Here is a 24466-nt window from a genome sequence, read left to right on the forward strand (position 1 = left end):
GATAAGGGTTGGGCTTATTTGTCCTGTAGGAATGGAGATGTGTGACCTGGGTGTGCTATGGACAAATCCAACCAGTTTGGATGTTGCTTTGAGGTCCTCTAAGACAGGGCTCTCCAAAGTTGGCCACTTAAAGATTTGTGGACTTGGACTCCCAGAATTCCCCAGCCAGCATATCATTCTGGGAGTTGAAGTCCACAAGCTAGGCTGGCTGAGGAATTCTGGGAGTTGAAGTCCACAGGTCTTCAAGTGGCCAAGTTTGAAGACCACTGCCGTGGACCATAGCACAGCAGGTCCTCCTCCACCATGTTCTGGAGCTGGAGGATTAGGACCCAGCAAACAATATCTAGGCTTTATAGACAAAGGGATATAGGCCAGGGGTAGGCAATGCCCCAACTGGGAATTTCCAGAAGTTTTGGGAAGCCCCCAAAAGGAAATGGGCTCCTTGATTCAAATGCTTCTATCCACTGGGCAAGAGGGCAATTCAATAAAGAAAGGATCAGAAGTCCATGGCCACTAACCTCTCCATTGGTGGTCCAAAAGCCCTCCTCAACTGCTGCTCCTGCAAAACCACTCAAGGCAGGACAAGAAGCAACGGGTTGCAGATCATTAAAGAGGCATTTTCTGACAGTGAGAACAAATAATGGAATAGCTTACCTCCCAGATGTTGTGGGCGCTCCATCACTGGAGGCTTTTAAGAAGATCCTGGACAGCTCTTTGTCTGGAAGGGTCTCCTGCTTGAGCAGGGGGTTGGACTAGAAGACCTCCCAGGTCCCTTCCAACTCTGTTACTCTTTTATTCTGTTAGGGAGAAAAAACAGAGTATTTTTTCCCCCTTGTCTTTAGTTTTTCCTCTTTTTTCTTTTGGAAACAAAATCCTCTTGTTGAGATACGTTGGCAGCTCACCCTAGCAAACATTGAAACATGTTCCAGTGACAAAGAACCCAGACAAAAAATCAAGGACATGGATGATTTATTTAGACTATCCCTTGACCTCCAAAAGACAAAACAATTCTCCTTCTGTGAAGGAGAAAAATTTAAAGGGGACAAGTTTAAAGTCAAGTAGGGATTAATTGTTTGGGGAGACCAAGAGGTTGATTTTGGTCTCGCTTTTCACGTTGATGAGTCTTTCCTGCCACTGATGTTCTTAGAAAGAACACGCACCATTTGAGGAGAACCCCAAGAAGGGAAGCAGATGATCCAGAACAGTTCCCTGAGTCATCCTTTGGCTTGGCACCTGGTCTCTGCCTGGTGGGAACACTGGTACATGTTGTAGGTGGTGCAAATTACTCAAATGCAGCTTGGCAGAAGAGAAGGAGAACAAGCATCCTTTTTCATGAGAAAACAACAAACTCTTTACGAAGGCCATCAGAGGACAGTCCTCAGTGACAACATCCACCTATCTGGATCCACCAGGAGTCCAAACTCAACTCAAAGGAAGACAGAGAGCCCTAACGATTGAGGACCACGCAAAGCTTGGACGTTAGAACATAAAACATAGAATAGGACCTTGGAGGTCTTCTAGTCCAACCCCAAGCAGGAGACCCTTACAGAATTACAGAATAACAGAGTTGGAAGGGACCTTGGAGGTCTTCTAGTCCAACCCCCTCCTCAAGCAGGAGATTCTACACCAGTGATGGTGAACCTTTTAGAGACCGAGTGCCCAAACTGCAACCCAAAACCCACTTATGCATCCTAGAGTGCCGGGTGGGCGTGGCCCATTGGGTGGGTGTGGCTGCGGTGGTAACGGCAGACTGGGTGGGGCTAAAAAGTTCAATCAATCAATTCCAACTTTGCAAGATCTTTTTTTTCCCCGCGAGAAGTTGAAATTGACTGATTGATTGAACCTTTTTTTTTTTTTTTGCACATGGCGGCAGAGGCCTAAAGCAGTGACAGCGAACCTTTTAGAGACCGAGTGCCCAAACTGCAACCCAAAACCCACTTATGCATTATCGCGTGCCGGGTGGGTGTGGCCAATTGGGTGGGCGTGGCTGCGATGGTAACGGCAGACGGGGGGGACTAAAAAGTTCAATCAATTCCAACTTTGCAAGATCTTTTTTTTCCCCACGAGAAGTTGAAATTGACTGATTGATTGAACCTTTTTTTTTTGCACACAGCGGCGGAGGCCTAAAGCGAAAAGGTTTTATAAAACCCAGCTGAAGGCCTAGGACTGGGGCGACGGCGCGCGTGCCCACAGAGAGGGCTCGGAGTGCCGCCTCTGGCACCCGTGCCACAGGTTCGCCACCACTGTTCTACACCATTCCAGACAAATGGCTGTCCAGTCTCTTCTTGAAAACCTCCAGTGATGGAGCACCCACAACTTCTGGATTGTTCTCACTGATAGGAAATGTCTCCTTCATTGTAGGTTCATCTCTCTTTGATAAGCTTCCATCCCTTACTTCTAATGTTGCCCTCAGATGCTTGGAGAATAGTTCAAACTCCTCTGTGACAGCTTCTCAAGTACCAAAGATAGCTATGTCACCCCTAATCCTTCTCTTTGTTAGTCTAGACATGCCCAATTCCTGCAACCGTTCTTTGTATATTTTAGCCTCCAGTCCCCTGATCCTCTTTGTTGCTCTTCTCTGCACTCTTTCTAGAGTCTCAACAACAAACTTTGTCACAGCCTTCCTAACTGTGGCGAGATGACACTGTGTTGAGTTTGATCTGGATTATACCAATTCTTTTAAGCTTTCGATTAAAGCTAGCAATTATCGACAGAGGCCAAATGCCAAGGATCCAAACTGCATCTCCAGGTAAGGTTGGAAAAATTCTTTCAATAAAGAGATATAGTTGGTGTGCGGTAGAGGGAGAATCGTTGCACGAGGGCTGTGCATGAATATGAGTCAGGGAAAGTTCACGTTTCACCTTTTCTCTTATTTGACTCCTATCTAATCTATGGCCTTTTCCTACAGAGGTACAACATTAAAGCAGTAGAGTCTATTTCCCCAACTAAAAGAAAAATCTGGAACTGGAAAAGCTGGGCTAAGTAGCCCAAATATTTCCCCCAATTACCCCAAGTTTAGCAAAATTAAAACTACTCATCACTTCAACTCCTGCTCCCCCTTCTCTGCTAATTGTTATCTGAATTTGCAAGGTTAACCATCTCAAAACAGCGACTGAGCGCCATGCAGAAGATTAAAAGGAATAGAATATATTAAATAAAAGATCCCCAGTACAGATACTCAGCTTACAACTGTTCATTTAGTGATTACAGTGGCACTAAAAAAAAGTGACTTTTGACCGCTTAGTAAGAAATTTTGGGCTTGGCTGTACGTCAAGGACTGCCTGTAACAGCAACCTGTACAGATCCAAAATAATGTAACATACCCCAGGTCTCAAATAATAAATCCATAAACAGGTGGGTTTAACCTCCTTGCCCAGGTCTTCAAGGCCCTACGAGAGGGGTTGGATCCGTCTGGATCCAAGAGAGAGCAAGACTGTCCATCACGAACCTCAGAGGTCCCCCTCCTGAGATCATCTAGACTGTGCAACTGCTCCCCATCCTGAATTCCTGAGCCCTTCGGTCCCATCGGCCTGCAGCAGGTAAAATCTTTGCTTGATATCGTCTGTAATAACATCCTGGCTAAGGCAAGTCTGCAGGATAAAGCTTGAAAGGTCGATCTTGTTCCAGAGCACGCTGCCAGCAGGCTTAATGCGCCGCTGGGATGTGGCTGGAGGAGGTGCCAAGCGGCTAGACCGCAGCAGTAATGCAGCAACTGCACGCCGAGGAATGAACTGCAAGGCAGCTCAGTTTAAAAAAAACAAAACCAGGGGAAACTCCCTGACAAAATTAAAGGAAAATTAAAGGAAATGGTTTCCAGTTCTGAGAGCTTCTCCACCGGGGAGGTGCAAATGAGAACAGAGATTAAACAATGGAGTAGGAAAGGCTCCAAACAGACTAGAAACTTGACAGAGCCGTCCTTAAGCAGGGGAGGACTCAGGAAGAGCCTGTAGCATCTTTTCCAACACATTTTATGAAGGAGCAGACGCCTTTGTGAACCGTACACCGGAGAAAAATAAGATTTTTGGGTGGCACGCAAGACTGAGCAGCTCCAGTGGGTTTCACGGCTGAGGGTCTAAAGCAGGGGGCCCAATTTTGGCAACTTTTAAGACCTCTTTTAACCACTTTTAACATCTCCTTGGCCTTAGAGAGGAACCAGAATCTGGAGCAGGGGGGTCTTCCAACTTGGCCCCTTTGATGACTTGTGGACTTCAACTCCCAGAATCCCCCAGCCAGCACAGATGGCTGGGGAGTTCTGGAAGTTGAAGCCCACAGGTCCTAAAAGCTGCCAAAGGTGGGCACCCCCCGTAAAGACCTATTGAAAGGGAAGGATTTGGGACATGTGGTTCCCTGCGAATCTTGAAGACGGCTATAATAATGCCTCTCGCAGAGGCCTGTTCTGCTTCTCTTTATCTATCCGGCGCCCGCTTGTGGCATGCACGCTTCCTTCCAAAGCTCCCTTTATCAGTCAACATTCTCCAAACACCCAGGAGAAAATTCTGCACGTAGGAAAAGAAGAAAAAAAACAAAACATTCCCCACGGCCTCCTTTTGCAAGTCTATTCATGGTAACGGTGAGTGCAAAGCCTCAGCCAACCCTTGCAAGGGGAAATAAAAACAAAAGGCTTCTGGGAATAAAGTTTAAAATCAGCCTAAAAATATATTGCAGCCCTGGCAGAGGGAGAGGGAGAGAGATTAGGGCCAGGCTTGGGATGTTAAGATAAGAGCGGGAACGTGCTGGCTGGTTGCAAATTGACTATGGCCCTGAATGCCTCAGTGTGACCCTGGGACCGGCTGCCAAAGCAACCTAGCAGGGTTGTTGTAAGGAAGCGTTGCGATGCTTTGTTTGGTCTGGTGGGGAAGGCACCAGGCTAGAAGCCCAGGAGACGGTGAGTTCTAGTTCTGCCTTAGGCGTGAAAGCCATCTGGGTGACTTTGGGTCAATCCAAGAGACTGGGAATTCGAGTCCCGCCTTAAAAATGAAAAACTGGCTGGGCGACTTTGGGCCAGTCCCTCTCTCTCTCTCAGCCCGACCTACCTCACAGGGTTGTTGTTGTGGGGAAAATAGGTGGAGGGAGGCATATTAGATATGTTTGCCACCTAGAGTTAGTTATAAGTTAATTATAAAGATAAGATAAAATAAAATAAATAAAAAATAAAATAAATAAAAAATAAAATAAATATAAAATAATAAAATAAAATATAAAAATAAAATAAAAATAAAATAAAAAATAATAAAATAAAATAAAATATAAAAATAAAATAAAATATAAAAATAAAATAAAATAATAAATAAAATAAAATAAAATATAAAAATAAAATAAAATATAAAAATAAAATAAAATAAAATAAAATAAAATAATAAAATAAAATAAAAAATAAATAAAATAAAATATAAAAATAAAATAAAATAATAAATAAAATAAAATAAAATGAATAATAAAATAAAATAATAAATAAAATAAAATAAAATAAAAAAATAAAATAAAATAAAAGTAAAAGTAAAGATTGGCAGAGGCAGTCTGGCCTAACAGACTGGGCTAAAAACTAGGGAGCTGTGAGTTCTAGAGCCGCCTTCGTCCTGGGCGTGAACATGGGTGACTTTGGGCCTGGCGCTCTCCCTCAGCCCAACCTGCCTCACAGGGCTGTTGTGGTGAGGAAAATAGGAAAAGGAAGGAGCATTATGTGTGTTTGCCACCTGGAGTTACTCATAAAGTAACAAAGGGAGGATAAATAATCTAAAACAAAGGAACTGGAATCCGGCTGCCATTTTGAGTTTCTTGGCTGAGAAAGCCGGACGGATTAAAGCAATTGTTTCAGAAGGGAAAATAAACAAACAAACACAAAAACTCACATTTCTTAACAGCAGCACCAAAAGAAACACCACCCAGGGACCAAAGACCTCTACACACCCTGCCCCTTACACAGTCACCTCACACTGCAATTTTTCCCCCCAGGCCAGCCATAAACCCATCTCTTTAATTTGCTCCAAATAATCCCCCAAAATGCTGCTAATGTTGTCCCAGCCAGTTTCCATAAAAGGCCACTGAGAAAGAGTCACATTAAGAGCCTCACCACCCCCAAAAGAAAGTAAAATTGAGGGAACTCACCTCCAAAAGTCTCCAAGCCTGCACAGCAAGGCCCAAGCACACATTTGCTATTAAAAAATGAACATAAAATGGCTGCAGAAAGACCCAAAAATTCACAGGTGTTCCTGGACGAGGCTGGCAATTAACCCTAGCTGTTGAAGCTAAGCCTTCCATCTTTTTAAAGGAACGGAGGGGTTTTCCTGACCTGGTTTTAAATGTCTTTTTCTGAAACTCTCTTTTTTTTTTATCAGAGTGCTGTTAAGTCTGAGTAAGTGGAGCTTTTTTAAAATAATAAAAATAACAACAACTATGATGATGATGATGATGACGATGATGTTATATTTATTTTATTTATTTTCCTCTTCCAAATGCTCCTGTTTTATTTCTTGGCTGCTGGAGCAAAGCTTCAACCAGGTCTAGTGGGCAAATAGGCTGGAATAGTAACTCCAAAGTAGCTTCTCGATAGAAGGAAGGATAGGCAGTTTGGCCTAGTGATTAAGGCACCAGACTAAAAAGCAGGAGACGGTGAGTTCTAGTCCTGCCTTAGGCATGGAAGCTGGCTGGGTGACTTTGGGCCAATCACCAGGAGACGGTGAGTTCTAGTCCTGCCTTAGGCATGAAAGCCGGCTGCGTGACTTTGGGCCAATCACCAGGAGACGGTGAGTTCTAGTCCTGCCTTAGGCATGAAAGCCGGCTGCGTGACTTTGGGCCAATCACCAGGAGACTGTGAGTTCTAGTCCTGCCTTAGGCATGAAAGCCAGCTGGGTGACTTTGGGCCAATCACCCCCTCCTCTTTGTGGCAGCCCCTCAAATACTGGAATATTGCTATCCTGTCACCCCTAGTCCTTCTTTTCTCTAGACTTTTCTCTAGACAGTCTTTCTGCATTTATTTATTTAGCGTAGGGCATTTCTTCAATCTTTCTGCATTTCCGATGACTTTCTGAGCGCACTTTCCAGTTGTTCCCAAGGTTTCTGAAAAAAAGCTGTGCTCAGAAATTGGTCACCGCACTGTGAACTGGGTCTGTTAAATGGGGAACGCGCGGGAACGCTTACTGCTTCCCATGGTTTGGAAAGTTGAGTTGCTTTTTTTGGCAGCCGCATTTCGCTGCCGACTCACGTTCAGCTTGTCATCAACCAGAACTTGAGGGTGTCGAGGAAATGTCAGCGTTAATTTCCGAGCCATTTTAATGACATTGAAATGAGCCGCTTCGGTCCACGGCTCGGCTTGGGAGAAAAAAGCAACTTGGGATGGCCACTTCTGCAGGTCTTGCTAGTAAATTTCCAAAGCTGGTTATGAATTTCCACCACCCACCCACCCAGAAACCCACCCTCCTTTTCTCCTAAGTGACTCTCCTTCTGCAGCGCACTCTAATGATGATTTCAGCATCTGGGAACAGCTGGGGTGCAAGAGGAGAATGAATATGCATCCCAAACATACGTGTTCCTTGGTTTGCAAACTTCGCCTTACAGTTCCAGTTGAGATCACGGCATCTTCACCTGCAACAATCTGCTTTGAGGGCTAAACACCATTACAAGCTATTTGGAGAGTAAATGGTTAGCTGGGTGCAAGGCCCTTCTTTGTGGTTCCCTGAAAGCATCTGGCAGGGGACTTGTCAGAAATTGAGATCCAGAATGAATAAATACAGCAGCTTGATTTAATCCTGAGAAGATGAGCCCAGCATACAAAGGTACCGACATTGTATGTTTGCAATGGTTGGACTGTCACGATTATAATCCCAAAGGTGCTGAAATCAGAACTGGAGAAGCTTCCTGGACTAGAAGCAAAATGTTTTCAAGGGGAAAAAAAAAACCCAGGAAAAGTCCAGTTGCCTTTTTTGAAAAAACACACCTTTGGGACAACCGTAACCTGGAAGATTGAGAATCTCCATAGACATCACAATTATAAGATTATGTCAACAGAGGAAAAACAAGAGGGAAAATCTGGGGCTTTCATACCTGAAACGTGAATTTTGAGGCATCAGGCTGGTCTCTGCTGAAACAGGTAGTCCATTCCTACAGCAGGCTGCTCTTCTTTTTTCTGCGTTCTTCTTGGTAAAGCACTTGCTCATATGCTTGGGAGCAAGTTCCCCTTAACTCAACGCAATTCACTTCCCAAGGTATGTGTCTCTTGCCGGTCACATCCAGCCGACCCACTAGAGCCGGGAGGCAAGATATCTTGTGGATCCCGTCCCCTAAGGAGATACATCTGGCAGGATCCACAAGAAGGGCCTTCTCCGTGGTGGCTCCCTCCCTCTGGAACATCATCCCTCCGGAAATTAGACCGGCCCCCACTCTTGACACTCTTCCAGAAGGCCCTGAAGCTGGCCTGGGGAACCCATACAGGGATGGAGCCCATTAAATGGCTGGCATGAGTGCCAGGGTGGTGGTGGGGGGTTATTATTTTTTATTTTTACAAAATAAATATTTTTATTTTCTTTTATATTGTGTTTTTATTTCCTGCAAGCTGCCTTGAGTCGCCATGAGCAAGTAGGCGGCAATATAAATTTTCCCAATAAACAAATATAACCCTTAAAGATCAGACAACAGTCTTACTTTTAATTCTTTATAATTTTTCCCCCTCTGGAATGTGTAATATTTTTATGGATAAAGAAGATTTAGCTACTATTACGGAATCCAGGGGTTTTGGACACTTAAAGAGTTTATTTTCAGGAGCAGGGTGCAGATGGGGAATATGGTACGATTTAAGAAAAAATAAAACACCTCTAGGAATGTGCAAAATGTCTTGTCTTTTTGAGAGAAAAGCTGAGAGCTTTTCCAGAATAGTTGCGATTTGATTAAAGGCAGGCAGAAAGGAAATTAATCCCAAACTGGCTTGAAGCTAAAAAACCCTTTTCTCTCCTTTAGAAAAAAATATCATTATACATCATTTCAAAAAGTACTTTTTGAGAGTCAGCGACAGTCAGTTCAAACGGTAACCTAACAATTACCGTGGATTCAAATTTCATAAATTGGTAATCCCAGTTATCAAGTGTTTTTAGGAGTAGGGCTTCCCACTGACTTCTGCCTAGCTCAGAGAACAGAAAACGCCCAGGAAAAGAAATGGCTTTACATTAGAAAGAATATTGCACAGTTACAAGCCGAAAAGGGTGTCGTTTTATTCCAGAAATACCATTAAGTGCTGGGAGGGAGGGAGGGAAACATATATCCCTACATTTGTAACTCTCCTAAAAATAAATAGTGCAGTTTATGTTCAAAACTGCAGGTGGTATTGAGGGGCTGTACAAATTCTGCTTTTTTTCCAGTATCTTCAAAATGCTTGAAGGTAAATAGATGGATAGAGAGAGAGGGATAGATTTATATAGCACCTTTCAGATGAAGAAGTTCCAAGCGCTTTTGAGGGGGGGGGAAATAGGAGTTCAGAAGAAAAAAGAAGAAGAGTATGGCATGCATGCACCAGACCCACAACAATCCAAAGTGGGAAAATGCAAAAACCTCTGATTATCTGACCAAGGATAAGAGGGATCCACAGCCAGCTGCGGGATCAAGGTTGCGGTTTGAGGCAGCTTCATTGTTCGCTTCTGAGTTGCAGCATCAATAAGAGAGACTGTGTTATTGCTAAAATTTGGACTCTGTATTGCTAAGACCCCTCAAATCAACAAGAGGGGGGTGCTGAGGGAACTGCATAGGTTAGTTCCTCCAATTTGGCTTCTGCAATTCCCTTTAAAGTAGGTTTTTCTCGCCCCGTCAGACTTCTCTGCATCGGCGGTTGTCATCTTCGCTGGATCTCCCGGGACGATTCAGACGTTGTCCTGTGCCTGGGAGTCAGCACGGACTCCTGCCTCCAGGGAGGTAATCACTGTTGGCGGCTGCTGTTGCGAGGGATAATTATCTCAGTCTGATGCAACCCCCAGTGATTCAGCTCCAGGTAGTCCTCGACTTACAACGGTCGCTTAGCGACTGTTCAAAATTACGCCGGGCCTCCTAAAAATGTTTTACATCCTGATTCTGAAGTTCCAAGTCCCTCCCCTGCGCCTGCATTTCGGGGTGCTCAGCAATCATTTACAGGATCCTGGGGAGGGGGGGGTGTCACACGGCTGCAATTTGCTGAAAACCAAGTATTTACTGTACGTCAGTTTTTCAGCAAAAATGCCCCATCGCGAACAATGGACTCGTTTAAACAACCATGATTTGATTAATGAGCAGAGCACACAAAAAAAGAGGCCGTAAAAATGCGATGACCCGCTTTATGACCAACGACAACTTATTGCAGGATCCAATCCGAGTCGGTCACCGGGACCGAAACTTCATTCTTCCAAGCTTTTAGGCTTGTGCTGGCGCAAATCCTCAGAGTACTACTCTCTCCAGAATGTGTCTTATCATGACTTATGACTATAAGGGGCAGCCTCCATTCAGTCGAGGACTGCCTGCATGCATGTTGAAGGGTGCACACGTGTTCCCAGTGCGACACTCTTAACTCAAACCTCTGAGCTGTTTGAAGACCGTCCCCGGTAGGTTAACCCTAAATTTCACGCTTGCCGAAAAGGATATGAAAAACACAGCATGCAAACGGAGGGCGATCCTGAAAAATAACAATTTCACCGCTACAAAACAGCAATCTTCAGGACTAAGGTCGCAGAAGCGTATCATTTTATCCTTTACAACGCTGATGATTAAAAGCTTACCTTCTCTTCCCACACGCACGCACTCCAGCGAGTGTCAAGCTGCACTCTGCTGCTCAGAGACCCCAATTTAGAAATTACACACTCCACAGCCTTGCAACCTATTATTTTACAACGCCTGATGAAAGCCTGATCGGTCCTTTCCGCCAGACGGCTTGCAAAAATCAACCGACTCCGATCTTTTTTTTTTTCCCTGAGAAAAGAAATCTTTAGACATTAATGCGACGTCCTTTCGGCGCTTTCTGTTCCTCCCAGAGTTACGTTTGAGAGATACGCCGCTTAGCTTGTTTATCCTTTTTTTTATGGAGTGAGCAAACAAGCAAACAAGCAGAACAAAAGGAGGATGGTACTCATCTCTAGCATCACCAAGGTGGCATTGTGTATGTGTGTGTGTGCGCGCGCACGTGCTGGAATGTGAACACAAGAAACCTGCAGGAAAAACAACAACCCAGTGGAGGGGTTTGTTTTTTAAAGAAAAAAATTGAGTTGTTGTTCTGAAGCAGTGGAGAGAAATCCTGACGGTGTTTCTATGAGATCTTTGAGTAAGGGAGCATCCATGTCGTTCCTAAGGTTTTGGCACTTCGTTGCTGGTCAGAGTTGAGCCAAGACAGATATTGTGTTAGTTCCAGGAAGTCCTAACTAGAAACCATCCACAGCTTCCATCAGGCAGGTCACTCAGAGTTTCCAGGATAAGAACTTTTAAGTCTCAGAAGTTCTTCATTTGGTGAGGTCCCTTCAGAGGAGGTCTCTAAACTTTGCACGATCCACGTGTCGACACAACGCAATCGAGGGGTTGCGTAACACCAGGTTTCACTGCTAGCTAGCGAAATGCAGTTCCCCTCAGACCAGCAGCTTTCTCGTGATGAAATTCTCACCACAAAGTTTTTTTTTTCCCTGTCCTTGCAAAGAGGAAGGGGATGGCTGGGGGAAAGGTCTCATTCTTTGCTCTCTTCAGTTTTCTGGCCAGCTAAAGGCGTGAGCGCCATATCCTCGGGGTATCGGATCTCCAACTCTGGGTTGGCCACGTAGTAGGTGCCGGCAAACTCCTCGAAGTAGCGGCCGATGTCTGGGTGAGGGATCTCGTGAGGGTCTGGGTGGAGTTCCAGATTCTCTGCAGAGGGAAGGAAAAGGGAGAAATAACTTCAACGGTTCTTTGAAATGAAGATGCTGAACAAAAAAGCAAAGCTGCCAAAATCTCCGTATTCTTGAAAAGCTACTCTTTTTTTTTTTTTTTTGCATTTGTGCGGTGTCCTTAAAAGACTGCATATTTACACATTTCATGTTCTGCTCTCTGTTTCTATGCCGTGGTTGTCCGATTTAACTTTGATCACGAGGCCTTTGTGCTCTTGTGTGTTTTGGTGAGATTCCTGGATGTAATTTCCCTGGAGAGGGCAATTTTTTTATATCTCTATAACCGAAGCTGAGTTGTAGACCAGGTTTAAAGTATTGGGGCAAAAAGAGGGCGAAGGGAAGGGAGGTAGAATTGAGAAAAACTATTTCTAATCACGAGCTGCGATTGTACAGAGTGCCCTCTGCTGGGAAAATGATTTATTCTAAGCCTAAATAGCTATAAAGATCAAAACAACTAAAAATAACAGGAAATTTGCAGATTGCGTTTCCTTCTCGCGCCGGCCTTATTGTGGAAGACGCAATGGCTATTGTGAGCCCCACCTATGTGAAAACCCACACAAGCACTACTAAAGCTTGTTCTTCAGGAAGCTGTCCTGTCCTGAATTTCCATTTAGACCAGCACTGTGGCGACCAGTTGACTGGGAGCTAGTGGGAGTTTCACCAGCACTATCAAGTGTTCCAATATCTCAGGGGCTGCCCCAAAGAAGAGGGAGTCAAGCTATTCTCCAAAGCGCCAGAAGGCAGGACAACGGGTGGAAACTAAGCAAGGAGAGAAGCAACCTAGAACTAAGGAGAAACTTCCTGACAAGTGAGAACAATTAACCAGTGGAACAACCTGCCTCCAGAAGCGGTGAATGCTCCAACACTGGAGGTTTTTAAGAAGAGACTGGACAGCCATTTGATGTGTGGAATGACAGTGAATCTGTTCGCTTCTGGGTCTGAGGTCAATTCTTGAGATTATAGGTCTTAGAATTTAAGAGTCTACAGGATGTGTGATTGGAATTTTGCTTCAAGAGCAAAATACAGCCTTGAAGCCTCAGGTTTTCCAGCCTGATTTGCTGAGCAAGCAAATGGGGCAACTGCCACTGTCTTGTAAGGAAAGTCACCTCTTCAGCAAAATGTTCCCAGCTCTACCCTATTAATTCTGAGCATAGCTTACTGAAAGGGAATCTTTATATTAATTAACTACCCTGCACTGGACTATGTTTTATTTCAATATTCAATTTCTCTCTCTCTCTCTCTCTCTCTCTCTCTCTCTTTCCTCTCTCTCTTCATTTTTTTCCCTTCAAGATCCAATTTCTTTCAAATAGTGGATAAGCAACCATGACTAAGCTTGTTGGAAATACTGCCTGCCTACCTTGGGCAGCGTATCGGCACGACCCATCTTCTACCAAAACATTGTAGAAAGGCTGGTGAGGACCATGGGGCAGGCTGTGGACATTCATGTTTCGGATCCATTCGTGTCCCATCATGCACGCTGGGTCCCAACCATAGATCACACAGTTGTAGCCGTATCTAAATTGAAGCAGAAAGAGGAGATACAATGCCATCAATGGAGCGGTAATAGACAGATGGTTGACAGACAGACAGACAGACACAGACACACACACACAGAGAGAGAGAGAGAGAGAGAGAGAGAGAGAGAGAGAGAGAGAGAGAGAGAGAGAGAGAGAGAGAGAGAGAGAGAGAGAGAGAGAGAGAGAGATGAGATAATCCATTTGGGAAGTCATTATTCTACTTCAATGTTTCTCAACCGTGGCGACTTTAAGATGGGTGGACTTCAACTTCCAGAATTCCCCAGCCTGCAAATCTGGCTTGGGAATTCTGGGAGTTGAAGTCCACCCATCTTAAAGTCGCCAAGGTTGAGAAACACCGTTCTACTTATTACTCTAACAAAAAAGCAAGAGTCCCACATGGTCATGTGGTTTCCTGAACTGGTCCACCTTGGAAGGCTGACGAAACCCGCCCATCTTGTACCATACTTTGGCTCTACAGATGTCGATGATTCCTACTTTTGCAGCTACAGAATCCTGCTGGGACAGTGTGGACAGGTGGGGCCGGCCTCACCTTTTGTGTTTCATAACCAAGCCGACGGAAAAGAGGATGTCTTTGTGTTTCTCGTCGGAATGAAGCTTCACATCGGGACCAGCCTCTTCTTTCCGACGCTCAATGTGCTCCAGGGTGTGCTGAACTAAATACCCCACAGCTCCTTGCTGGGTGGGGTCCAAGGCCTGGATGTGCTGCAAGATGTCCAGAACCTTTAACAGAGTGAGCGGAACAGCTCCCAATCAATCATCCTGCGACGCAACACTTAGCTAATATCCAATCTAGGGTATATTTATTTTATCCTTTCAGAACTTAGCAAAGGGCAACCTGGTTGACTTACCACTTAGGTAACTGAGCCCAGAATTACAACTGTAAGCCGTGTCGGTCGTTACAACAGGTTACCGTGCGACTGATTCAATTTTATCATTGTTTTTGGGGTGGTCATTAAACAAATCACCATGGTCGTTAAGTATGAATCCGCACTCAGTAAGCAAACCCACTGTCAACAACAGATGGGGTTTGTTTGCCATAAACCAGAAGTAAATACTGATTTGCAGCAACCCCCCCCCCCCGTAAATTGCAGTCACATGACCACAGAACACTGCAAATAGCTAGAAATTTGTAGGTACCTTTTTTTGGGGGGGGATCCATTGTAACTTTGAACAATCACTAAGCAATCAGTTGCAAGTCAAGGACTACTACTTGTAGTGGTGGGACAATTATGTGTATTGCTTTTTCACACACTCTTTTTGTAAGTTAATTAACAAATATATTAATCATAATAGAATGCACTGAAGCTTAAACCAATATTCCAGGATTTCCCCTCCTCCTTTTTTTATCCCATTTGGTGTAATTAGAGTGGGAGAGAGAAATTGTATTTTTCTGATTTCAGAGACAGGTCTTGAAAACTATTTTAGTCCAAAAGCGAGCTAGCTTTCTCTGAATTTATGTAGTTTTTTGTGTTTTTTTAAAAAAACTGCCTTTCAGGATACACTGTCCTCTGAAGATCGCTTAAAAGACTAAAACACACAAAATATTGTTATTGCACAGCCCCAAAAGATAAGTTAAATAAGCAAGAACTGAAATCTCTCTCTCTCTTTTTTTTTTTTTTTGCTTTTTCAGCAACCTAGATACAATCAAGCAACTTTTAATTAAAAAAAAAAAAATCCTCACCCCGCAAGAAAAAACAAAGTTGAATTATACAGAAAAGGTAACAGGAGGTTTAAAAAAAAAAGTTACAGAAAAACTAGTGGCTAAAATAACAGCAGTAAATCAAAGCAATGAAACAAGCAGCCATACAGAGACTAATATCCAGATGGGTGACACAACTCATTCAAAAACTGAACAAGATAAATAAATAAAAAAGGTCCTTTGGAGCCACAAAGGACTATGGGGGGGGGAGGTATGTGAGAATTCTATCAGACAATGCTTGCCAGCAATGATTTTAAGGCAGGAGTCTTCAAACTTGGCCCTTTTATGACTTGTGGACTTCAACTCCCAGAATTCCTCAGCCAGGCACGCGTGCCTGGCTGAGGAATTCTGGGAGTTGAAGTCCACAAGTCATAAAAAGGCCAAGTTTGAAGACCTCTGTTTTAAGGGTTGTAGGAGTTTGGCCAATTAAGAGAAGCCAGTACTGGGGTCATAATGGGGCTATCAAAAATGCAAAGTGGTTGAGTTCAACATCCTCCAATTGTCCAAAAGAGAACAGAAAGCAGCAGGAGAGACAACCAAGCTCTTTAGGAGAAGTATCATCCATCCATCTCTTTCTTTACTTCACGTATCGGCTACCTCACCTACGTAACACGAATCCAAAGTACCTTCTCTGGCCAGATCCCAAGATGGAAATAGAGTCTCGCTTGGAGCATTAGATGCTGGACGTTGTCCGGATACATGGCCAAATACAAGTCCAAAGAGTCCCTCAGGAGCTGGTATGACTGGTCAGTGCTTTCCCTAGCAAACAGGCGCCAACACGTTCAATGTCATGTTTTCATACATTACATTTACCCTCACCTAGCTGCGATGCCCCACCGCCAATTAACTACACAGTTAGCTGACCTGTCCTTCACCACAGAAGTCACCAACCCAGATCTTGCATCAAATTCATAATTCACGTTGTTGCTTATATATTGCTGGTGGTCAAGAGCTATGATACAACTGTTCTTTTCTTTCACTGTCAAACGACTGCTACTGTTTTGAAGTTTCTTTCAAGGGTTAGCTGAAGTCTTGCTGCCTTTTCTAATCATCCTTCCATGTTCTATAACGATAACAGAATAACGGAGCTGGAAGGGTCTTCTGATCCAACCCCCTGCTCATTGGAGGCTTTTGAGAAGAGACTGGACAGCTGATTGTCTGGAACAGTATAGGGCCTCCACTCTATACTGTTCCAGACAAATGGCTATCCAGTCTCTTCTTGAAAGCCTCCAGCAGTGGAGCACTCACAACTTCTGGAGGCAAGTCGTTCCACTGGATAATTGTTCTCACAGTCAGGAAATATGGATCTGGACCTCCAAGATCAATGTGGACCTGGACCTCCATGGTCAATGGGGACTTGGACCTTCATGATCAATGAGGACCTGGGCCTCCATGGTCAATGGGGACTTGGACTTCCATGGTCATGTGGGGACCTGGACCTCCATGGTCAATGGGGACCTGGACCTCCATGGTCAGTGTGGACCTGGACCTCCATGGTCAATAATTTGGACCTCCATGCTCATCTGGGGACCTGGACCTCCATGGTCAATGGGGACTTGGACCTCCATGGTCAATGGGGACTTGGACCTTCATGATCAATGAGGACCTGGGCCTCCATGGTCAATGGGGACTTGGACCTTCATGATCAATGAGGATCTGGGCCTTCATGGTCAATGGGGACTTGGACCTTCATGATCAATGAGGACCTGGGCCTCCATGGTCAATGGGGACCTGGACCTTCATGATCAATGGGAAGCTGGACCTCCATGGTCAATGAGGATCTGGACCTCCTCTAATGCAATGGAAACGCTAATGCAATCTTTGCTGATTCTTACCGCTTTCCAATATTTAGCAAGTTTCCCACCATTCGCTGCAGAACCTCTTTGGCTGTTGCCACATCGTAAAATTCCTCCGTCACGTGGTGCCCAATCAAGTATTCACATTCTTTAACCGTCAGCTGCCGCCCCTTCCCAAAAGCATCAATGTATGTGTAGTCAAATATATTTGCGCTCCTGACCAAAAAAAAAAAAAAGGAAACCAAAGGGGAATTTGTTTCTCCTTATGCTTCTGCTCACCTTTGGCGCTAGGCAGGACCCTCCCTAGTTTTCCAGAGAGTAGAAGGAAAGGAGGAGAGAAATACAGCTAGTCCTCAATATACAACAGTTCATTCAGTGACGGTTCGAAGTTACCCCGGCTCTGAAAAAAGAGACTTATGACTGTTTTTCACACTTATGACTGTTGCAGCATCCCCACGGTCGTATGATCAAAATTTGGAATGCTTGGTAACTGGCATATATTTATGATGGTTGTGGGGTCCCTGGGGGGGGTGTCACGTGATTCCTCTTTTGGGACCTTCTGACAAGCAAAATCAATAGGGGAATCCAGATTCACTTAACAACGGCGTGACTATCTTAAAAAACTGCAGCAATAGACTTAACAACTGTGGCGAGAAAGGTCGTAAAATGAGGCACACACTCACTTCACCGCTGTCTCGTTTAGCCACAGAAATCCGGGAGTCAAATCGTGGTCGTGAGTTCTGTTAACGCAGCCTTACAACAGGGGCCTTCAAACTTGGCAACTTTTTAAGACTTGGGGACTTCAACTCCCAGAATTCCTCAGCCAGCCTGCCTCGCGACAAAGACAGAGCTAGTACTCCTGGACTACTTTGCAGCCCCCTTTGGAAGCTTAAATGGAGCTTTTGCAAAACACCGAGGGGAGGGGGGGGAGAGGCGAGGCTCCGTCTCCTGCCACGACGCTGGAGGGTGGGAAATGGCGCCACTTAAACGTTAAAGAGAATCAATAGGATTCTGAAAGCATCACGAGCGGCCTGCGAGTGAAAAGCTGTTTCATTGGCGGGGAAATCTGCTTTTTCCCCCCACCCTTCCAGACAGCTGTGCCCTCATCAGCCTGTAACATCGAGAGCGCCCCGGGAGGGTGGATTGATCGCTTTCTGTTCCCACGCCAACATCTCCTCCCGGAGTTAATGAGACTGTGTAGGACGATGCTTGCGATGACGGATTTCTCCATTACTAAGTAACAGGGTCTTCGAAATGAGCGCCGCCGTTTTTCTTTCATGGAAGAAAACACATTATACCCCCTCACTTTTTTTTTTTTTAAACTATGACTTCATTGTCTGGCACGGCCAAACCGCAGAATGGCAACATGGGATGTTTCAAGGCAGCGTTGACGGAGATAGTCTCCCCTCTTGCTAGCCGGGGAGGGACCGCGCAGAAGTGGAGGGGAGGGGGGAAAAATAAATAAAAATAAAGCTTTACCCTTCTATTCCCTGGCACCACCTGAGCAGAAAGTGACTGGGGAAATTGACCGCCTCAAGCTGGACGCCCAACTGCTTGGCAATGGTCAAATACAGCACCGACAAGCTGATCGGGATTCCGGTCCTGCGAATCAAAACCTGAAGGAAAGAGAGAAGAACGAGTAGTCTTGGTTGCTCCTTGGAACTGGATTTTAATATATATATATATATGCTAAAAACAGAGGGAAGATCGAGTCCCCGGAATTAGTATGCTTGGGGAAGCTGAACTGCGTAAATTTTGTGCCAATAGGTTTCAGGATATTATAGTCATCGAGTTACGGCCATAATGGAGCTGTAAATGAAAGCTGGCTGCTGAGCATTCACAAACGTGACCGCGGGAGACGGCATGTGACCGTGAGAACTTTGAACCCGGGTTGTGAGTAGCCCAAGTAGGTGTGTTGGTACTTGGAAGAATTGTTAAGTGACTGGTTATAAGTCAAGGACTACGTGTCCATCCAACTGAACAATATTCCAAACTAGACTAAAAATACGTCCTTGTCTGGTGAAAGAAAACGCCTTACCTGATGGATGTATGAATTCTGACAATTGTAATAATCCACCTCGTTTCCTCGGTATTTCAGCTGCTCGTAGAGGACGCAGTTCATGGCATCGAGAACCTGCCCCTGAAGCTCCACCTGAGGGACTACCAAGACCTCTTCTTCAAAACAAAAAAACAAAAAAACAGGAAGGCCATGAAAATAAGAGAGAGGAATATTCTTATTTCTTTGTACCTCATCTTTCTTCCATTAAGAGTTGTCACCTCCTCCCCCAAGTTTTCTCAGCAAGGCTGGTCAGGCTGATAAAGAGAATGATGGGTCCCAAAAGATACCTTTTGGCAGCATAAAAAAGTAATAAAGAAATAAAATAAAGGGATGGAGTTTCCACCACATCGTCTCATTTGGTTTATTGGTTTAAACTAACAAGTGCAAATTGTTCATTAGTCTCCCTTTGGAGCATGTAACCTTTCCTCTTCCTATTTTTTCACACAACTAGCAGAAGATAGAGACATTAGGGCAGGGGTCTTCAAACTTGGCCCTTTTATGACTTGTGGACTTCAATTCCCAGAATTCCTCAGCCAGGAACGTAGAATTCTGGGAGTTGAAGTCCACAAGTCATAAAAGGGCCAAGTTTGAAGACTCCTGCATTAGAGACTAAATCAGAGGTGTGCAACCTATGTTCTTCAGGTGTGGCTGAATGACAACTGCTGGAATGACAACTGTATTATTCCAACTTCAGATCTGTGGACTTCCCAAATCTTAGAATGCTCAGCCACGACCACACGGGTTGGGGAACTGTGGGAGTTAACTATCCACCCAAGGCAAGTTGATCTCTAGAGCCCAAGTTACTCATGGATGGGTTAAATTTATTGATGAGTCAAGTCCAACATTTGTTGTCAAGAGTGCCTGCCACAGTTGGATGGGTTTCCACAGGTCTACCACAGAAAAAGTTGACCCAAGAGAACTTCATACCATACCTGCTTTTCGATCCACAGTGGGATGTCTGGGGTTTCTGGATTTGAGAAATTTACAAACTTTAGCAGCGATGTCGTCAATCTGAGCTTGGATACTCTTGAGTGTGATGTCCGACAAAGGGTTACAGTATTGGTCAATCAGCACAGCGCCTGGATAAAGACAGGAGAGATCCAGGGCGTGGGTTTGGGAGGGCAGACTACAATCCTGAGTAGAAACATCATTTTTACACAGAATGATAGAATCCTACATTTAGGTGAAGGTCCCACTAATTTAGGGGCATGAAATCAAAACTAGAGCAGTGTTTTTCGACCTCAACCAGTTTACGATGTGTAGACTTCAACTCCCAGAATTCTCCAGCCAGCATCCCAATATCTTAAACTGGCTGTGTTGGAGAAACACTGAATCAGAGTTGGCTGCCCAACCTCAGTGTGAAAACGGAGATCAAATGGATATATTTTAACATCTAAAAATTTTAACAGGGTCATTTTTTTTACTGAAGGACTTGTCTTTTTCACTGCTCTTCTCTGGAATTTCTTTCCTCTTCTGTTTCAGAATCATCTATGCTAATCTCCCATTCCTTTAAACAACCCTCCTGTCTTATTTTTTGTGTGTCTTACTTTGTTACAATTCTTTAATTACGTTGCTTCCTGCAAATGTGTCTTATAGTCTTACAAATATTACACTGTGTCCATGTCAAACTTTCTGGGACATTACGAACCTTCTAAAAAGGATTGCTCATCTGCTGGGTACTCCAGATAAGTCTTCAATTTCTTTAAAATGTTCTGTTGCCGCAGGAAGTAAAGAATTTTCTTTGCATAGTACTTCCAGGTCAGCCCTTTCCTGCAGAGTAAAAGAAACCACTGTGGTGAGTCACCTTAGCAAGATAGGTAGCAGAGAGATTTGATAATTTAAAAAAATATCTAAAACACCCAGAAGAGTTGAAAACAGACTATGATTGTAAAGCGGAATCCTTAAAAGTGATTTTAGGCATAAAACAAGAAAGCCAATCAAGAGGCCAGAGGGAAAAAAACAGGTTTTTATTAAAATATTAGCATTTTGTTGTTGTTGTTTATAAAGGTAAATTCATCTTGGATCACGATATCATCTTATGATAAGAAACTTACAGAAAATAACAATAGCACTTAAGACTTATATACCCCTTCACACTGCTTTGCAGCCCTGTCTAAGTGGTTTACAAAGTCAGCCTCTTGCCCCCAGCAATCTGGGTCCTGGTTTTACCGACCTTGGAAGGATGGAAGGCTGAGTCAACCTTGAGCCGGTCAGGATCAAACTGCTGGCAGTCGGCAGAGTTAGCCTGCAATACCGCCTTCTAACCACTGCACTACCACAGAATTACAGTTCCGTTTAAAAACGGAATTACAGTTCCGTTTAAATCCCACCCTGCAGATTTGGGAGCTACAGATCTGAACTATTTTCACAAATACATGTGTGAAAAGTTTCCGTTTAGATATTTAGCTTGAAAGTGGTTAGATCCAATCCAAATTGTCACTCCTTGGCTCATCCTTTCAGAGATAGATTCTTACCAGATTCTCAATGCCTTCAACAACGGCAGAGCTTCTAATATACTGGAACAATTCTTAAAAATTCAAGCAGACAGTCAGAGATGTGTCTGCCTTGAAAGTAGCCCCTGTTGAACTGGGCAGCCCGATCAAAAGGAAACCTTTTACAACATTTTGTATGGTGTCATAAAATGTTTTATCATCGTTTGTACGTTATAAAATGTTTTATAAAATTTGCCAAATGAGAGTCATGGGTCCCGGATTTTGGATGCATTCTGTATGTCAAGTCATTCGAGGTACCTTGGTTCAAAAATTGTTGCCCTGCGATGCATCATTTCACGCAGTTAAAGGTTACGAGTACGAGATATATAGTGATATGTATGTATGTATGTATGTATGTATATAGTGATATATAGATCAGGGGTCTTCAAACATGGCCCTTTTATGACTTGTGGACTTCAACTCCCAGAATTCCTCAGCCAGGCACACGTGCCTGGCTGAGGAATTCTGGGAGTTGAAGTCCACAAGTCATCAAAGGGCCAAGTTTGAAGACCCCTGATCCAGATGAATTCTTAATGCTCGTAAGGTGACTTTTCAGCTGAATCTACCTCAAAGGTTTGTTAGCAAGATAGGTGGGCTGGCCTTGAGCTCCTTGGGGAACAGGCAGGACACAGGTGTAATTTAAAACGTAAAGTCGATGTCTATGCTATGCACCCTGAAGGAACAGCCCAATGTTCTTTCCTAGGGTTTAGAGTCAGCCTCACCTGCCTGCTGTATTAAGAATGGACATCAGCTCATCCTCAAAGAAATGGCTGGGGCAATCAAGAATCTCAATATCAGTGAAGCCATCGCAGGGCACCTAAATGGAAAAACAGGGCAATGATCTCACTGCTAAAGAAGCTTTCTGTAACAACCTCAAGAAGAATCAGACACAGTTTCACCTGGAGCTGTTTGACTGGTTCGTTGTTTTTAAAAGGAAAAGGGACCACTTGTTGAGCAAGATGCAACCACTATAGCAGATTTGACTTCTCCGAGGCCCAATGAAGCCTGTTGAGAGTTTGAAGCAAAGCTGCTTAAATTATTTTGTGTGGGGCAGTTTCCATGGGTTTTTTTTGGGGGGGGGGGGAAACCTTTACTTTGATTCATGGGGTGTATGCCTATTTTTTTAAAAAAACAATTACAGGTAGTCCTTGACTTACAACCACAGCTGAACCCAGAATTATGATCATAAGCTATTGTGGTCATTAAGCAAGGTGACCTCACACAGTCCTGCATCTCCCCATTGCAGTCATTATGTGGTTCCTTGGGGGCGGGAGGGGGGGAGGCCCTTGGTTGTTGAAAAATGGTCATAAGTTGAGGACAACCTGCATTCTTGGAATGTGATTATTCTTAAATTTGGTACCCAGGAGCTCCAGGTAAAACAACCTCCACTTTATCTCCAGATGTAAGAGCTGTGGGAACAGCCTTGGAAAGACAGGTGGAAGAATCACTGCTTAGACCAGGGTTTTTTCAATCTTGGCAACTTTAAGATGGGTGGGCTTCAAGTCCCAGAATCCCCCAGCCAGCATGCTGTACCAACAAATAACAACAACACATTGACTTTATTGGCAAGATCAACCAGAAAAATCTTACGTGCTCTGAAAAGAACCTTTTGGAAAACGAGGCGACGATCGTTTGGGCTTTCAATCCCGCTTTATGCCGTTCTTTGTATTCCTCCAGCCAATTCACACTGTCTGCCTGATTATAGTATTTCATTAAAGAGGGCCACCTGCGTCAGAGGAAGACAAACCGTATGGAAATTCATCTCCAGTCGCCACACGGCAGTTAAAAAATCTGAACCAAATGCTAACGTTTGGGCAGACCAAACCAAGCTTGGGCTGTGTTAGCAAATTAAGGGGGAAATGTCTTTTACCCATTTATTTTAGATTTGCTGTAGAGACATTTTTTAAAAAAAAAAAAAATTGAACAAATTTAGGTAGTTGCCCATCTACCCAAAGAAATGTAATAGAGCGGTGTTTCTGAACCACGACAGCTTTAAGATGCGTGGACTTCAACTCCCAGAATTCCCCAGCCAGCATGCTGGCTGGGGAATTCTGGGAGTTTGAAGTCCACGCATCTTAAAGTCGCCAAGATTGAGAAACACTGCAGCAGAATGTCCACTGAATTTGGGTGAGCAGGAGAGGGGGGGGAAGATGGGGAATTTTTCAAACTTGGCTGCTGATCCTGAACAAATGGCTTAGTATGGAAACAATCCTCTTCCGCTGAGCTCTGCAGAGCTGTTATTTTGGGAATCCCAATCCGCAACAGACCCACCATATCCTCCTCAATGACAGAACCTTCTAATTACATAAAAATAAACAGCTTAATGACATTATTCTGCTGCAGCCACCGACGGCTTCTTCCTTTTCCTTCAACTAGGGAAGCCATTCATTCAAAAGTGCACTGGTGCCTCAAAACCACTATAATGGCTCAGTCAAAGGGGAAGAAGGGCCATATATACAGATGTGACTGAATGAATATTATCCAATTTATTTGCCATACTATGTGAATGTTTTGAAAGAAATCATTGGATTAAAGTCATCTAATGCCGCAAATTCCGCTTAACTTATTTATGACTCAGGTCCTCGGGCTAATGATGCATGATTCAATTTGGATGGCCACATAAGCGTTTTTTTCATAAATAAAAGGATGCATCTCAAATAAAGCTAGTCAGAATTGAAGAAGCTTCTTGGATGAGAAGCGAAACGTCTTGAAAAAGCACCTTTGGGACAACCATGACCTGGATTGACGGAGAATCTCCATAGACAACTCAAATAAACTACAGAAATTTGCAATGATGCCACACAACATATTGTTTTTACTTTTACTGATCTCTCTTTCTTCCCCTGCTGGAGAGCAAAGTACAATTTGCAAGCATTTGCATTCACACTTGCAGAGTCAATAATGACAAGAGAGCTGGAAAGAGACATATGCAAATTTTCTCTTCCAGGGAGAAGGCGAAGTTTGCCGGCTTTGTTCATGTCTTGGCAAGGGAAGACAAGCTTTTTTTTTTCCCCTCTCCCCTTTTTC

General features: G+C 44.0%; 1 protein-coding gene across 1 annotated transcript; it reads right to left on the bottom strand.

Annotated features, from left to right (window-relative positions):
- Window positions 1-10473: 10473 nt before the first annotated feature.
- Window positions 10474-23165, bottom strand: FBXO21 (F-box protein 21). Its single transcript, XM_015824746.1, has 11 exons — window positions 23030-23165; window positions 22162-22256; window positions 20596-20717; window positions 19875-20026; window positions 18927-19058; window positions 18368-18504; window positions 16928-17101; window positions 15719-15851; window positions 13923-14113; window positions 13213-13370; window positions 10474-11835 (listed from the first exon to the last, which is right to left on the bottom strand). The coding sequence occupies exons 1-11, from the start codon at window positions 23150-23152 to the stop codon at window positions 11660-11662; spliced, it is 1593 nt and encodes a 530-aa protein (XP_015680232.1). The 5' UTR covers window positions 23153-23165; the 3' UTR covers window positions 10474-11659.
- Between the last annotated feature and the right edge of the window lie 1301 nt (window positions 23166-24466).

Source organism: Protobothrops mucrosquamatus, unplaced genomic scaffold (assembly GCF_001527695.2).
Source record: "Protobothrops mucrosquamatus isolate PMUCROS unplaced genomic scaffold, P.Mucros_1.0 scaffold2333, whole genome shotgun sequence".
NCBI lineage: Eukaryota > Metazoa > Chordata > Lepidosauria > Squamata > Viperidae > Protobothrops > Protobothrops mucrosquamatus.

Coding starts and splice junctions, on each gene's coding strand:
- FBXO21 (XM_015824746.1), bottom strand. CDS start 23,152: ATGAAATACTATAATCAGGCAGACAGTGTGAATTGGCTGGAGGAATAC. Junction 20,718..22,161: donor ATTCTTAATACAGCAGGCAG/GTGAGGCTGACT, acceptor TTTACTCTGCAG/GAAAGGGCTGACCTGGAAGT. Junction 11,836..13,212: donor GTGCCGATACGCTGCCCAAG/GTAGGCAGGCAG, acceptor TTCCCTCTGCAG/AGAATCTGGAACTCCACCCA.